General features: G+C 39.5%; 2 protein-coding genes across 3 annotated transcripts in view; one reads left to right on the top strand and one right to left on the bottom strand.

Annotated features, from left to right (window-relative positions):
- Positions 1-6,644: 6,644 nt before the first annotated feature.
- Positions 6,645-11,708, top strand: faim2b (Fas apoptotic inhibitory molecule 2b). The gene is made up of 12 exons (XM_042089203.1): positions 6,645-6,935; positions 7,753-7,816; positions 7,967-8,052; positions 8,170-8,234; positions 8,558-8,611; positions 8,728-8,778; positions 9,978-10,017; positions 10,191-10,228; positions 10,356-10,443; positions 10,749-10,844; positions 11,123-11,176; positions 11,349-11,708. The coding sequence occupies exons 1-12, from the start codon at positions 6,921-6,923 to the stop codon at positions 11,496-11,498; spliced, it is 801 nt and encodes a 266-aa protein (XP_041945137.1). The 5' UTR covers positions 6,645-6,920; the 3' UTR covers positions 11,499-11,708.
- Positions 11,709-12,694: 986 nt separating this feature from the next.
- The window catches only part of LOC121707006 (RNA-binding motif, single-stranded-interacting protein 2-like), a 53,243-nt gene continuing 48,621 nt past the window's right edge, over positions 12,695-17,316 (bottom strand). For both annotated transcript variants that reach the window (XM_042089201.1, XM_042089200.1), the window contains exon 14: positions 12,695-17,316. This exon is cut by the window's right edge. The gene's annotated coding sequence lies outside the window, so the exon portion shown is untranslated.

Genomic DNA, 17,316 nt, shown 5'->3' with positions numbered 1-17,316 from the left:
AGCTAAAATATTGTACGAGGTCCTAAGGCTATCATAGTCCAAGACTCCATTAAATATTTCAGCAGTAGTAAGTTATTTATTGTGTGATGGCTTTACAATGTCAACACAGCAGTACTGGCTTGACACAGCCAGAAACTCCAGGCAATTACATTGCCATTTTTATTACCCCCTCAATAATGTGCAATGGTTTATTATAGGCCTACCACAGGGGCAAAACTATTCCTCCCGTCTAAAGCCATATAGGGCTGTGGAGCAAGCTGAAGGATTAAGGAGGTGACACACTGCTAAACCAATTGAGATTGCTGATTAACAAGGTCAGAAGCTCCCCACCAGAAAATTGTTCATTATTTATCATCTCCATTTTCTGGCCCATCAAGAACCTGGCAGGACATTGTGACTTTTGGCCTACCAAGTAACCTGGCAGGACATTGTGACTCTTGGTCAATGACGGCTTATGTGATCGGATGACTCTATGGCTTTAATAGCCAATGTGCAGTCAGCTGTTTCAACCCAAGGCTCATCATTAATTATTTACAGCTAAACAGATCAACAGAGCTAGAGTCATTTTTCAGTTCTTGGATGTGAGCGCTGTCTGACTTGATCACAAGTAAAACTAATACTAGAGCGCCCTCTCATGGTAGACAGTTCATTGTCACAGTCACACTACCATCATCAGCCTAGCGTTTTGAAATTAGAACTAAATTGGTCTCATTGATGTCAGCATTTAATTAGTGTCTGTTTTAGCTAGTCTCACAGTCTCCATGGAAACTCAGTGCTGCCCCTATAAGATTGATGAAGTTATTCTTTGTTGGAATACCTTACAGATTAGTTGTTCATTCACTGAATGAGAATGAGAACAATGGAGGCAGCTGATGAAGGAAGTCTGTCATTGATGTCATAGTAATGCAATATCCAAGCTCAGGCATGGGGATATATCCTTAGGTACATTACTTTTGTGTTGGTTGGTGTGGAAATGGAGCTGAAATGAAACAATGCAGTATGTTTAGGTGTGTGTGTGTGTGTGTGTGTGTGTGTGTGTGTGTGTGTGTGTGCTTGTTTAATGTATGTAATGTGACTGAGCTGTTTGCAGTTTATATTACTATAAAAAAAGTGATATGTGTAGGCGTAGATTTCTAATTAGAAGCAAGACACAGTGCAGGTGCAGGTCAAGCACAGAGAAGTAGTGGCAAAGCAGGTCCCTATAACTAATACAAACACCACCGTGTACCTGAACTGACCTCTCAAACCAAGACTTGTGAATAGACCTGACAGTTTAATCCGAGTGAGAGCGATCACCTATTGCTTTCATCATGTAAATCAGCTTCTAGAGGTTCAGTATCTGGGTTCCATTCAACTTTGTGGTACAGGATGTGGCTAAAGCTGAAAAGAGTCCAAGAGTCCCAACAACAAAACGATGAAAAATTCTCAGAGCCGAAGTGTGAAGCAGAAACAAACCAGAAGAAAGACACGACACAACAGAATAGTTCATCGAGAGGACGGACAAAAGAAAGGAAACAACTGGGAACAATTCAGGCAGTCAGTGAGAGGCGGGGTCAAGAGCACACAGGAACAAACAGAATCACAAAAACAAACAGATTCACATGAGCAAACACAAGTAAAAACACATTGCAGGACAAATGTTTCAGTCTATGCAAGAGTACAGGCAATTTCAGGTCATTGTTAATACATTATAACACTAATGTGAGTACTATGAGTAGGCTACTATGTGAGTTTATCCACTTACATACAGTGCATTTGGTGATCTGGCCCTAATCCAGATTGACCTTCAGACCATAGAATGACAGTTACAGGACAGGTCAGGGCCAGGCCTGCTCCAAAGTCAGCTGCTGTCAGAGGATCAGTAACAGTGCTATCCAATTAACTTAAGTGTTATGTCAGAGAACTCTAGTAGCAGAGAATTCTATTCTCAACATCGTTAGACCAGGTTACTTTTTTTACCAGATCTACTTCATAGGTGTCCCGTTATTCAGAATTAAAAGCCACCCCACCAGCCAATCAGAAAAGAGTATTTCTTCTCTCCGGGTGATAGGCTAAGTAAGGGATAATGTATAGAACGCCGGTCATTATTGGGAAAATAAGTCCCGACAGGGCGAACCGGACCCCTGTCGGGATCTGGGTGGCTTCTCTGCCGCAAAGATTGTCTCAAAAACACGTGTGCTGATCAAATGCGAAAATGAAAACTGCGTGTGCTGGTGATCCACAAAAGCAAAATTAGATTTCACAAAGGCAATTTTCAGTTTTACAAATGCCATTTCATTTACAAATACACATCTACAATTGTGAAAACGAATTTACAAGTTACAAATATGATTTTTTTCACGTGTGGATTTGTGCGACTTTTATGCGAAGAACGTCTCAAAAACACGTAACTTTGGAAGCGAAGAATGCGTGTGCTGGTGATCCACAAATGTAGAATCACATTTCACAAAGGAAATTTTCGGTTTTACAAATGGCATTTTATTTACAAATGCACATCTATATTTGTAAAAATCGATATACGAGTTACAAATATGATTTTTTTTATTTGTAGGTATCAAAACACACATGCAAATCAAGAAATATTTGTGGATCCCCCTCTGTGCATATATAAATATTATTGAGACAAATTTAGCTCTATAGAATGCTACCCTGGAAATCCAGAGTTCTCGCGAGAGCACAATGGAATTGTCTCTGCGAGACACTCTGGCAAAGAGCAATGATACACTTACTTTTACCCCAACATTCCGGGGAACCAGCTAAACTGATGAAAACAGCGCTGCAATGTTGGAGGACAGTACACATTGGTCGTAGTGTGTTATCCAATTGTGTGCAGTGAGATTTTTAAATGCAGGTGTACTTTGGAGTGGGTAAGACTGTCTTTAGTGGCAGGCTAGCACATACCGTTGACTTGCGCTAGCCTAGCACCTGCGAACTCTGCAATTAGAAGGACTGGATGAAACGTGCTGAAAACGGTCTCCACTGATAAATATCACACTTGCTTACTTGGAAATAAGGTCTTATGTCCAAATCCTGAACCACCCCTTTAAGTGACACCGCGAAAAATTATTGCATGGTGCAACAATCTAATCTTAAAATAATTACAATTATTCGTGTGTGTGGTATATAACCTACTTGGGATGCTTACATGCAGATGTCAAAGTGTTTCTATTTTCGTATTGATGTGAATTAATGTGTAGATCCGAAGTTTAAATGGTAGGCCTATAGCTGTGACGTGCAGTCACCTGACATCACCGTCAAATCAGAGGATATTTCGTGGACATCAACGTGGACAGCTCCCCTTAAGAGCATCTTAAGAGCAGTGCACGTGCGTTCACGCTACGAGCATGTTCGGGAAACAGTCGGAAAAACCAAACGAACGATCGTAAGATGAATCGTAGAAAACCCTCTTAAGAGCGTGTCTCCGTTGTTATCGGGAAACTGGACCCTGGATGAGACCTGTTGTTTTCGTGCGCTTGAGTTTCGCGGGCTTGTGTGGGGAGGGGCGGAGTCTTGGATGACGAGCACTCTTTGCGAGTTCGCTTCCTGCGGGCTTGTGTGGAGCGAGTTGGAGAGTTCTTCGTCGCGCCAGCTCTCCGCACTTCATGCTGTTTTCCCCGCCGTGTGCAACACTACGCTGCTCGGCCCCAAGTGTAGTGTGAACCGGGAAATGTCCACCACAGCCCCCCATTTCTCTAGCACGTCCAGGCCGAGAATGCACTCATCCTGAATACTAGCCAACCAAAGCCGGCGGCTCGCAGTCTCACCGTTGATGCACACACACACCACTTTTTGCCCATACAGTTCCGCTCGCTCTCCAGTAACTGTTGTGATGCGCGTTTTTGTCTCTTCCTAACCTCTGGGTCTGGCTACCAGTGTGCCGGGTAAGAGACCGGGGCGCACAAGCGAGATGGTGGAGCCAGTTTCGATCAAGGTGTTCTTTCAGCCACTCTGGGTGGATGCCTCGCACGAACGCTTCCAGTGCCATCTCTTCATGTAGACTCTGGCTGTACGTTGGGTAGCCCCGCCGGGCATACAGCTGCAGGTCGGCCGCGAACTTGCCCAGTCTCTCGCCCTTGTGTCGCCGTCTGGAAGCGAGTTGTTCTTGGGCATCGCTGGTGAAGATTCTCTGGCCAAATCGTCATTGCAGAGCTGCTTCGATTGCGGTCCAGCCTGCTTGCGCAGCCGGCGGCAGGTCTTCTAATACTTGTAGCGCTTCCCCCTCCAGAGCCAATGCCACCTGTACGCCCGTTCTCTCCACCGACCAGCCATTCAGCTCGGCTGCCAGCCGGACCTGTACCAGGTATGTCGCCAGCGGCCTTTCGCCATTGTAGTGGGGCAACTTTATGCTGGGGTGCCCTTCTACTGCTGCCGTCGCATCGGGGACCGGCCGGTTTCCATCGCTCCCGTGTGGAGCGGGTTCAAGTGGCGGGATGCTGCCATCAGCCCGGTTCGTCTCCTCCTGTGGCCGGGCCCGCTTCTACGTTACGGTCATGCTGCAGGCTGGTGGCCATGGGCGAGCGCGCTGTCGAAGAGCGTCTTGGCAGGAAACTCATCATTGCCAGGGCATTGGTTGCAACTTTCTCCTCCAGTCCAGTAGGGGTCGACATTCCACTTCTGACACCAATGTAACAAGATGCAAAGTTGTCTCAGAATGGTTTTTAGTGGTCTCACACCAAAACACATGCATTCATAATGTGGCCCAGACCCGGCCCTTATGCCCCAGCACTACACATCTGCTCCAGGTTGCATTCCATCACACACCAGCTCAACCTGGTTCGGCACACTCTAACTAACTGGGAACACAAACACGACTGTAAGATGATGCAGTGACATAACCAACATTACACATAATCAACATTAACATTCCTGCACGCTTTGCACAGCATTATGGGAGTTCAGTCATGAACCAGCTAGGCTCACTTATTTTCCCAATAATGAGCGGCGTTCTGATACATTATCCCTTACATAGCGTAGGCCCTACATGTAACATGTTCTGATGAAAATTACTGTTTGAGAGTTATTTTCCACTGTAAAATTGACAAATTGAAAATGTAAAATGACCTATCAATGTAATGAATTATAAGAGTTAGGTCCGGCTGAAGTATTTTTGATTGGACGATAGGCATTCCTGGAGTGGCGATATCTCAGGAGATTCCCACAGGGACCTTTCACAGCTGGTAATCATTCTGCGTTTTGTATTAAATTGAACGATGTGAACATTCCATTAATCAAAATGAGACATTGTTTATTCCTAAAATATTAGCTTATCAATACAGAGAGCAAAAGAGTTGATCAGTGTAACCATATAAGAGGCTACAGGAAAACAAGACAAAGAAACAAAGAGACTGCTAGAAAAACTGGAACACACCTGAAGGCTAGCAGCTAGCACACACACACACACACACACACACACACACACACACACACACACACACACACACACACACACTTAAGTGTCAAAATACACTGAAATAAATGTACCTAAAATAGGAAACACACATTGGTGCAGACATAACACTGCATTGTATCACACACACACACAGCCAAACATACACACTTAAGCATCAAAATACACTCAAAGGTATTGACCTAAAATAGGAAACACACATCCAATTGACTACTTAATGTACTACTGCAGTGACGGGAACCCTACAGTAAGCCAGACATTTCCAGCAGGTATCAACAGTCATATGACAATTTGAGCCTTTAATGGGTTTAGCCTCCATCTCATTACTTCTCTACCTGCCAATTACAAAACTAAACCTAATTCACCAAGAGCATGATGTCATCCTTCTCTCAGAGATGGTTCTAGACACAGGGTTATAGGAAGAATCCTGGAGAAAATACAGTGGAAAAATTCTGTTGTAGAATGAAAAGTTTTATTGGCCATCACAGGCTTAACATTAGGCCTACATGTCACATACAATGAACACTGTTGATATTACAAAACTCTGTTTTGTTACCATTCAAAATAATGAAAAAGATAGCTCTTATAATGTGTAAGGCCTACTAATTTAGTTTGTCAGTAGGTGACACACACTGTAAAGGCACCTGACATGATAATGGTCTTCTCAATCACGCAACGTGGCAAATTACCATGATAACGTAATTCTGCTTTCACTGCTATTCTGACATGATGATGACAATCTATAATGGAGGGTTCAAGTAAAGCAATGGAAGCTGTTATATTCTTCACACATACTCCAGTCGATGAAGACATGTGCAACCAGCCACACAGTGATGATTTGCTAGAGATAATCATTTCCTGTGTGTGTGTGTGTGTACAATTTTAGAACATTTGCTACAAAATGGCTTTAAATAAAAAATGACCTTTCCCCCTAATCTCATATGTGTGTCTGATTATGAAACCTGCATGACTACTGTATGTAACTCACCCACTTTCCTCCAACAGGTGGCCAATTATCTCTGAGAATATCCCCTGCCCTTCTTTGAAATAAACACAACACCCTTTGGCTGAAAGAGATGGTATGTTCCTATTGGCTTCCATGGTACTTCTCCTTATTTAAGAGCTGCCAGAATGTACTACATTTCAATGTGGGGGTGGAGGCAGGGATAAGGCCTTGAGTGAGATTAACTCCACAGAGGGGTATAAAGGACTGGATGAGTTCAAACTGTGGATGGACAACCAGAGAACAACTTCTGAGCTGAATGTGACTGCTGTGACAGCTCTTTTTGAAATGTAAAGAGCCAAACTCAAGACATTCATGCAAGTATACAGAGAAATAAGAAGACCCTGGAGGCAAGCACACACATAAGAAGATAGGCGCACATCTTTTTAATCTGGATAAACAAAACTGCAAGAGGATAAACCCCTGAAGACAGAGAGGACGCGCCGAAGACCTTAAGATAATAAAGAATACAGAGGAGTATTCAATAAGAACAACATAAAAACAGGAACCATGAGTCAGAAGAAGGTAGGCAATCTTGAAGCATTAAGGATGAATGAATGCAAAAATGAATGAATGAAAGAATGAATGACCTGTCAAGATGGTTCTTGGTTCAGGCTTGTTTTTATTGCTACTCTCATTCATTACAATCCCTGAAACAAGTCATGGCCTGAGTGCTATTGAAGGATTATTGTTGTAATATCTTAAGTAAAAAGTGCTATTGTGGGATTATTGTTGTAATATCTTAAGTAAAAAAACACTCCTGGATTCTGTGCCACTATGTTGGCCAAAGCCTCCAGTGGCAAGCTTTAAGTAAGCATCTGTTCCGAATTGAACTCGTGAGTGATTCTAAAGGTCAGCTCTGCAGCACATATCAGGGGTGTGTGCGTTTCCCAAAACCTTAGTTGCTAACCCATCAGCAACTTGGGAAATTGCATTGCAACCAACAAAGCTGCTAACTTAATTAGCAACTATGGTTTTGGGAAATGCGCCCCAGGACAGTGAAAGTCAGATTTTAAAGTGGATGATAATTATATTTCTAACCTGTCTATGAAACAAAAGGGTTGGACATGGCAATGGTTACGGTTACTTACAGTTCAGAGCAGTATTTATGTAATAACTAGATTAGTTAATTGTTTGTAGTTTGCTAACATAGTTAGTTAAAAAAAAAGGCAGAAAATAAACTAAGCTCTGGTGTCAGCTCTTGGTTCAGGTCATTATGATATTGCTCAGGCTTTCTGACCTCCATGTGAATCAAAGAAATGCTGATTGCTGCTGGAACTGACCATCACCTCACCACATGTGGCAGTAAGTGACATATGTCTGTTTGTCTTTATACTTCCAGGTGGCTCCAGCTATCAAGACTATGGGTGGGAATACACCCCCAAGCTACGAGGAGGCAAATCAAGGTAACGAAAAATACCTTTCCAGAATGTATCATGAGACCATACAGCATTTCAACAAGGAACCATTCCATATTAAACACACAATTTAGAGAAAGAGGTTGAGTCCACCTCTGCGCATTTAGATACGCTCAAATACGTCTCTCTCTCTCTCAGGATGCCCAGGTTACTATTATGTGGATGGAGAACAAGTGGTTTTCTCCTGGGACGATGGGAATATCCGTCGTGTTTTTATCCGGAAGGTGAAGCATCTGCTTTTGAAATACAAATCCTTGTCAGTAAACTACCAGAGATAGAAAGTCTGGACACATTAATAAAGATTTGTAGCTTCTCTCACTTACTCCTTTTTACATGTGCAGGTGTATGCCATCCTAATGTTGCAGCTGTTTTCCACTCTTGGGATAGTGACTCTTTTTACATTCTGGTGAGTGAAAGACACTTTAGGAAAACTTCTGTGTGTTCATGTGTGTGTGTGTGCTGCCATATCTGTGACACTTTTTCATTTTTTGATGTATGTGCAGTGGTATAGTCTAGTTAGCTGTAGTTAATATACTGTGATCAACCCCAAATGTTAATAGGCCTCTTATCCTTGCCTATTTTAAGTGGGTATACTGAGATGGTGATGCTTTTTAAGTGGGTATACTGCGTAGTCCTGCATATAACTTAGACTACACCACTGTGTATGTGTGATGTGTGAACTGAGACATGTAAAACGGTTAATTTCCCTCTCTTTTTTTGACTTTGCAGCATGCCTGTGAAAATCTACATTCAGACTCATCCAGGCCTTTACTCGCTGGCTTAGTAAGTGCACTCAATAGATCAGGAATCAAATCTTTGAGTTATACTGGTAAAATACTGACTATACAGCATTACTTAGGGGAGAGATTTCAACCCTCTTCTTCTCTATATTTCCACAGCCTCTTTTTCTTCATCTCCTACATCACTCTGGCCTGCTGTGGTGATATCAGGTACAAACATTTTTTCTGTTAAAAAATGGAAAGGCTAATTGCAGATTTACATAAGTAGAGGTTAAACGTCATGTGTAACTATATTACCACAACATACTACTACTGCTACTACTACTACTACTACTACTACTAATAATAATAATAATAATAATAATAAGCTTTATTTGTATAGCACCTTTCATACACAGAATGCAGCTCAAAGTGCTTTACATTTGGAGCATGTAACACCATAATAACATGATTTGATTATGGTTATGGTTATATGATTTAGCATGCATTTTTCCAAAGCGACTTATAAATAAAAGCAATACAATAGTTACAAATGAACAGTGAACAGTTTTAAAATGCTGGTAAGACTACATTAAGGAAAATAGCAATAATAAACGATAATGGCAATGCAATATCAATGATCAATAGCCTAATGAAAATAAACAAATACCATAACATACAAGAACCACTTAATTAATTAAGTGCATGCTGAACAGATATGTCTTTAGACCCCTCTTGAAAGACCCAAATCTATCACAGGAACGGAGAGCGCTGGGCAGTTACTGGATTGTAGCATAATTCAATATACTTTATACTGTACATCACATGCCCCTAAGATGTGAATAACAAAGTTATCGGAACTCCCCCTATTACCGTCGGTCCCGTATTTCCACCGTCTTGCTTGTATGTGTCACTTAATATCCATTTCTATACAAACCAAGACAGCGGACTCCTACAGAAACGCAACCACCCACACCATAGGTGTATCTAAATTAGCTATGTACCAAAAATTAAAATTTACCGTGACTCAAAGAGCTGTAAACAGTGTTGTAAGGCTGCGTGTACACAACCGCTTGGAGCTCCAGTGGAATTTTAATTTCATGACGAGAATTCTCGGTCTAACCGTTCATGTGCCGTTGAAACGGTGTAAATAGGCGACCCATCAGGCCAGCACTATAACTCCGAGCGTGGTAAACAAAATCGGATATTTCAGGCAGTAAATGCTCCCGTTAAGAACCAAACCAGATTTTGTTCAAATCTACACACCTATGGCTACTGAAAAATGTAAGGTTAATTTAGCAAATGTTATTTTGAAGTGTTAAAAAACATCGTTGTTTTAGAATTTCTGAACAAAAGTGGTGATAATTAGGGGTGTTACGATACAAAGTGTGAAAAGGGTCTTACAACCTGTTACCTTTCTTCCATCCCAGGCGGCAGTTTCCCTGGAACTTCATTCTGCTCACCATCTTTGTGAGTGTTTCGATATGGGGCGTTCCTCTTTTCAACACTTCAACATTTCTCAGTTTCTCTTGCTATCTGTCTTTTTTCCCCACCATACCTTCCTTCTCTACCTGTCTGACCATGCCGTGTCTCTCTCTGTGTGTGTCGGTTTGTTTGCATGCTTCCGTTCTATCATCTCCCAGACTCTCAGCATGGCTTGCATGCTTGGCTTCATTTCCAGGTAAATAACTGATGAATGGTACGTTTAAACTGTTCTGTCGGTGTTAAATAAGGATAGACAGTGAATAACTAATTCAACTATTGAGAACTTTTATAAAAAAGCCTTTTATCTTTTTGTGTCCTCGTAGCTTCTACAACACTCAGTCTGTAGTGTTATGCCTGGGAATCACTGCTATGGTGTGTCTGTCTGTCACCATCTTTAGCTTCCAAACCAAGGTAAGTTTTATAAGGGGAAAAAAACGTTCACACTTATAATATTATATAGACCAACCCCAAAATTACTCATTTTAGCATGGCTTGATATGCAGAACATGATATTTATATATATTTTTACTTTCATAAAACAATTATTTGGTGTAGACTGTTCAAAAGGATATGTGTGAGAGAGAGAGAGAAAGACATAAAATTGCACAATTAATAATTTATATGTCAGCGATATTGTCTGTATCACATACTTCAGCATTTATTAATAGTAATAGAATACTTATTTATAAATGTTTGTTCTGTATCCCTCTGTCCAGGTGGACTTCACTTCCTGTCAGGGTCTTCTCTTTGTCCTCTGCATGGTGCTGTTTTTCTGTGGCATCATCATGGGCTTCGTTGTCCCCTTTGGCTATGTACGTGTCTAACACACTTTAAACTAAGAATAAAAATTAAACTAGGCCAAGCCCTTCCTCCCTGGACGTTTCCAGGCTGATGACTCATTGGCAGGTTGTAGTCAGTAGTGCATCTAAATTTAGCCTTTTCCGTAAAGCCTTGCTGGCCAGTTCTCATGAGCGAGGCGGATTATTCCACCTAAGCAGGGAGCTAAATTTGCACCAAAACCACTGCCAGGACTATTTATAGCCCCGATCCCTCTTACTGTCTGTAGTAATGTTTTTCCCTTATTTAATAGGTGCCATGGTTGCATGCCATCTATGGGGTCATTGGGGCGATTGTGTTCACTATGGTGAGTCTTCTGAATGCCAAAGTAGAACTCAGGCTCACAAGCTCATTAGTTATAGTAGTGTGTCAATTGCCAAAAAAGATCTGATATTGAGTATGTGTAAATAACTTAAGGTACTGTTGTATCTTTATGTTCAATTTACTCTTGTGTGTCCTTTGCCTTCCTTCTTTCCCAGTTCCTGGCTTTTGACACTCAGCTGCTGATTGGCAACAAGCAGTACACCATGAGTCCAGAGGAATATGTGTTTGCCACCCTCAGCCTCTACCTGGATGTCGTCTACCTGTTCTCCTTCCTGCTACAGTTGTTTGGTGGACATCAAGAGTAAAGATTACCCACCTTCTCCTCCATCTTCCTTCCGACCTCCTGCTTCCACCTGACAACAGCAATCAGTATTTTTACATTCATAAATGCCATGGCTCACTTCCTCCACTCGGGTATGGCTGAGGCTTCTCTTGCTCGACCTGTCTACTTGAACTATAGACCCTTTCAAGAGAGTTCCATTATCAGCATCATAGTTGGCCCCACAAGGCTTCTGTTTCAACATTCCATATGTTATCTTAATGCAGAGGAAGTAGATTGGGAACCAAATAGAACGTTCAAGCATTGTTTTTGTTTTTATTGTTGAAAGGGTCTTTAATGTACCAACCCAAATGTTTTTGTGACATTTGGCCATTTCTTTACCTCAGTCCTATATTTCAGATGGCTAAGAAAGGTTTAGGAGTGCATGCACTTTACAAATCAGGACTATTTTTTATGCTAGCGTTTTATGCTAGCGTCTTCTTAGGCAGATGAGATCAGATAGATTAACTGTAGCTGTATGCAGACAGGTATGGAAAGACAGTTTTGTCTATATTGTTAACTGCATCAATCCTATTCTTGTCCAGACCAGGAACTCTGAAGGTCAGTGTATGTCAATGATGGTGTGTTCATATGAACTGCAATCTGGAAATAATGCAATCTATGTATATCCTGAGACATACATTGTGGAAAAAAGGTCTAGTGTTAATGTTTTTATATGCAAAGGTGGCCTTGTGTTGTTTTATACTGAGTCAGTGTTGACATGCCAGTGCAATCAAAATCAGTGATAAGCAAACAGATTAAGATAATGTTTCTATAGTAATATTAGCTATTTGAGCAGGCTTTTGCGGTTGCTGCCCCGAAACTCTGGAATAAGCTACCCCCTGATATTCGGACAATTACAGACGTTGGGTTTTTCAAGTCTACTGTAAACTAAAGACTCACTTGTTTAGAATGGCTTTTAATACACAGTAGTGGTGTGACAATTCTATTTATGTAATTCTATATGTCAATCTTTTTACTGCTTGATTTTTATTCTTAGTCTCTGATGTGAAGCACTTTGGACGCCTACTGGTTGTTTTAAAGTGCTATACAAATAAATGTTGATTGATTGATTGATTTGATTGATATTTGAAATAAAGTTGTAGTCCCCATGACAAATATGTGTGAAATGTTTGTTCTGCATCTGAAACTCTACCCATTAACATTTCTGTGAACAGTTCATTGAAAAACAAGAATTTTATTAAAAAAAAGAAAATCAACATATCAAATTCAAAAAAAGAGTACAACCAAGAGAAAAGAATATCAATGAATAAAAAACAGAGTGACAGAGAAATCAGCAACTGTGGCACAGGAAGACAAAACTGCTGGTTAGCAACCGGCTGATGCACTAGAAAATAAAACAAACAAACAAAAAATTCAACATTTATTTTTAACTCCTTTTCCTTGTTCACACTGTACAAAATGAGTTCTTGTATAAATAAAGAAAATGTTGAGAAGCAGTTGATGAGATGAGTCCTTGGGTTCGCTTACCACAATGTCTAATTGATTGCAAAACTCAAACCATAAGAATGAGAGTTTATATGGACGGGACATGAAACTATCATCAAAATTAATCCTAGTAATCATGGACTCTTATGGCTATACAAAGAAGCCCCAGAAATTCTTCTGTCATCTATAGTCATATCTATATAGTAACATATAGATGCAAATAATTAGATTTCACAGAAATTGCATAATTGCCTAACACAATGTGTTGACGGTGTCATTTTTGCTGCTGCAATAGCACAACCCTGACACTCCAGCTTGTTTGACTTTGAGTGTTTATAAATCATCATAGCTGAAATAAATAATAACAAATATGTTGTCTACGGTTAAAATGGACAGACTATGTAGGTAAAGGCAAAAACTGAGCATTTTCTTTTTCCTGATAACACTTCAGACATAGGGGCACAGGATAAGTACTTCAGTGTTGAAGTTTTTCTTAAGGCATGAATAATTGTACAGCATGTGTACAATGCTAAAGGCTCACTAACATCAGACAACCATGTATGTACATCGAAGGAGATATCAGGCAACGTGAGAAATCACACGTCTGCTCCCTGTTCTGAAGGATTACCATACTGCACTCATTGCTTTGAGGCACATTGACAAACTCTGAATCCTGCAGGTTTGAGTTTATTTTTTTTTCCTTTTCTTTAATATTTTCAAAAATACATATCATTTTGTTATGTCCTATACTACATGTGGTTCTCATCTCATGAACTGCTTGAACATTCCGTCATAGCAGCAAGACGTTTTGAAACTATGAAACGAGTCATACAAGACTACAAGGCATTTTCTGAGAGGGTGACTGTTTTTTACAACAAAGCATTCAATGGTGTGTAAAACAATTCAGCTGTTGCATTCACTTTTTCCTAACCTACGTAACTCATATGTAATAACAGACAGGAGGTGATGGAATCTTCTTCACTGAGATTAATAAATACCCAAATCAGCCACCGATGAAACAACTGAGAGCAACAGCTGCATGTCTATCAGTGTCACTGTGAGACTACTACACTCTCTTAGGTTAGAGTTTATTCACAACCAAAGAAGCTTATCTCAGGTGCCTTGAGGATAGAATGCCATAATTAAGCTTCCTAAAAACACTGCTGTGTAACAAAACAGTCATTTCATAGTTTCAAAACTGTATTTCAATTTTTGTATTTGAAGTAATGGCTGATGCATGGTATGTTGATTTTTGCTTTTGCCATGCAAGTCAAAAACCAAAACAGATGCTCTTTCCTTCATGAGGTGTTCATGATGTGAATAAACTGTACATAGTTTAACTACATCTGGACAGAACAAGATAACAAAAACAGACAATCAGACAAGAAACAATTCAAAAGAAAACACAATGAAATCAAACAGTCACATCAATTAAATTCAACAAGCCACTGAAAACCATCAAAAAGGTCCTATAAACTACCAAGCATCAAGGAAAGGCCAAATATGTACAGAAATAATAATAACATTAAAAATGTTGCTGCCAATTTAAGTAAAGCCAATTATGTAGTTTAAGTATTAAGTATTACGACCTCAAGCTGATGGCATAATACACATGATTCATGAATATTCTATGTGAATCATTGTTTTTTTTTCCTTTTCAAATAAACATGAAGTCCACACCAGCGACAAAACTATCCCTGAAAGTGAATATTGCTTATAAGAGGTCAGAGGGTAATAAGGAACATTGTTTTCATTTGGATTGTTCCAATAAGGGGTGAATAACAGAGAATTTTAGACAGCTTGTTCAACTGGTAGATGGCTTTGTCATCTTTGGTTGCAGACATTATAGAGAAAACAAACTTGTTTTGGAGAATGCATGAGGAGAATAGAGAGACAAACCCTTGGAAAATGCATTTGTCTGACCAAGATTTCAGATACACTATGTGGGATGTATGAAGGACATTGCAGCAGGCCAATGTCACCCTATGTTATGTTGTGGCCGATATCCTGTGTTATGCATAAAAACACAACATTTTTACAATCAAATTGTGTTTTCTTTCCATTTGAATATGAATGAAAGTACTATACTCTATGTTTAGTGTCTATGAATGATATAAACTGAGGTGCTTAATAACACCATGCTTTGATGGATCCAGGTCCACTTCCATTAAAACATCAAGTGTTATTTCGGTGATCTGAAGTGTTTACTGCTTGGTATGTTTAATCTTGAATGAATCTTGATAATTGGCAATGTCACCTGTATCAAGAACTGCCATTCAAGACACACTAAAGCCCCTTCAGTACTATATCTGCAGTACTAGCTATTGGTTGAAAAATGTTGAGGCCTCAACGAGAGCATACGTTTTGAATTCTGTTGGTCAGTCAAATGCGTTCTTCATTGGGTTTTTGTGTCATCTGAATGCCTGTAGTGCTTGGCTGGAAATAAAATAAAATAAAAAGAAATAAACAGTGCAAAGAGACACAGACAGGACATGGAATTTTTTTTTTAAACAAAAATCATAAAAGCATGTCTAGGTTTGCATGGACAGTGTACAAACTCACAGACTCAAAACACATTTTACACAAAAATCCTATGAATCTCTGGAGAGAGTAACAACACTACTTACACTCGTGAAAAGGGTCCTACAACTAAAAAAAAAGATCATCTACGTCAACTATAAGAAATTCATCAAAAGGAAGGTTTTGCCTGAAAGACATTGTAAGTGAGAGGATTCAGGTGAAAAAAGAAAGCAAAACAACCATTTTTAGGAAACTAACAAAAAATTATCTAAAAGACAGGAATAAAAATCTGATTAAAACAGCAGCATTGAGAAAAAGATAAAAATCACTCACGCACAACCTTAACAAAGAAAAAAAATCTGGGTCTTCTGTTTCAAACCTCATCTCTTCTGTTCTGTTTTTTATACACTTTTTTAACATTTTTAAATCTTTTTTTTGCTGAGCTCTGTCATTCCTTTTTTCAACATAAACAAAAACCCCACCCAAATCTAAAGCTAATTTTCATATCTGTACAAAAACAAAAATGACCAGAATATGACCCTCACGATAGGAACAAACCCCTCACAGCCACAAACATGGCAGAAAAACAAGTTACACAGCCCTCTTCAGATGGAACTACATATTTAAGTACATTGTAACATACTGAGGACTGACTTGTAACACTGATTCGGGGGACTTGCATAAAACTAAATTTGAGATTAGGGTTATGTAAGCAAATTTGACAAGAACAACTCTAAACATAATTACACATTGATAGTGAGTGTGTTACATTGTACTTAAATATATAGTTAACATGTAACAAGGTCCACAAACTATAGTTGAAATTGGAAGAATGCTAAATTCTTCACTGAAGTATGTTCTGAATCTGAATTCTAATGCTGGATAACTTCGGATTCGGCTTGAGAGCTCTATCTGAATGCTCTGAGGTATAATAGCATAAAACGGTCATATATCTTGTGTTCTTCTAAACTGGAAAACTTTATGCAGGAATCAAAGTGGAGCCACTTCACCCAAACCTGGAACAGCCATGTCTCAAACTGCCACCTGAAGTCATTCGTAAGTATCGTGAGGGTTTCATAAGGTGTTACTAAAATGTTTAAAACAATATCTAAGTAGCCACAAAATGAAAAACCACTTAAAGCTACTCATACTTGGGAGGATAGCCCAACCTCGGTTTTGAAAAACATGGATGCCAGGACACACCATGAGAAGATAGAGTAGTGCCAAGTGAAGACGTGAAAGAACAGTGTGTATAATAATGTGAAACCTTTTCAACCATGTTTGCTGCTCTCAGGTAGCAAGACAGGTGAAATTACTACTTTCGCTTTCAAAGTTTAATGGTCAATGTACAGGTTAAAATAGATATTTTTTTTGTATCTAAGTCTTCTACTGTACTTAGCTGTAAGTGTATTCTTCCTTTAACCTCTCCACTACAGAAACTATATGCCTATGAAATGCTCTCAGCATGAATAATAATGAAAAAAAGTAATTTGTTAATCATTTTGAATGATGAAGTTAAATAGGTCAGAGATCGTATTAAATTAAATTAAAATGTTCAATGTATGAAATTGTATTAGTATGCACTAATTTAGACCTACAGCTACAAATAAATAGTAAAAAATATCTCTGATTGTCTGATGCCCTTAAAAAAATAAGACTTCATGCCAGGCTTGATTTCTCAGCAGCATGAATGAACAGGAACAAGTAGCTTTAAATGGTTTTTGGCCTGCCTTCAACTACAACAGTAATTATCATGTCAAAACTACTCATGAAAAAATATGACAAACAGAAAGCATTGTTTGAGTTTTTGAAACTGTACAAAAATATTTTACGGC

Source organism: Alosa sapidissima, chromosome 4 (assembly GCF_018492685.1).
Source record: "Alosa sapidissima isolate fAloSap1 chromosome 4, fAloSap1.pri, whole genome shotgun sequence".
Classification (NCBI taxonomy): domain Eukaryota; kingdom Metazoa; phylum Chordata; class Actinopteri; order Clupeiformes; family Clupeidae; genus Alosa; species Alosa sapidissima.
Note: the sequence above shows the minus strand (reverse complement) of the source record. Positions and strands in the feature narration are given on the sequence as shown.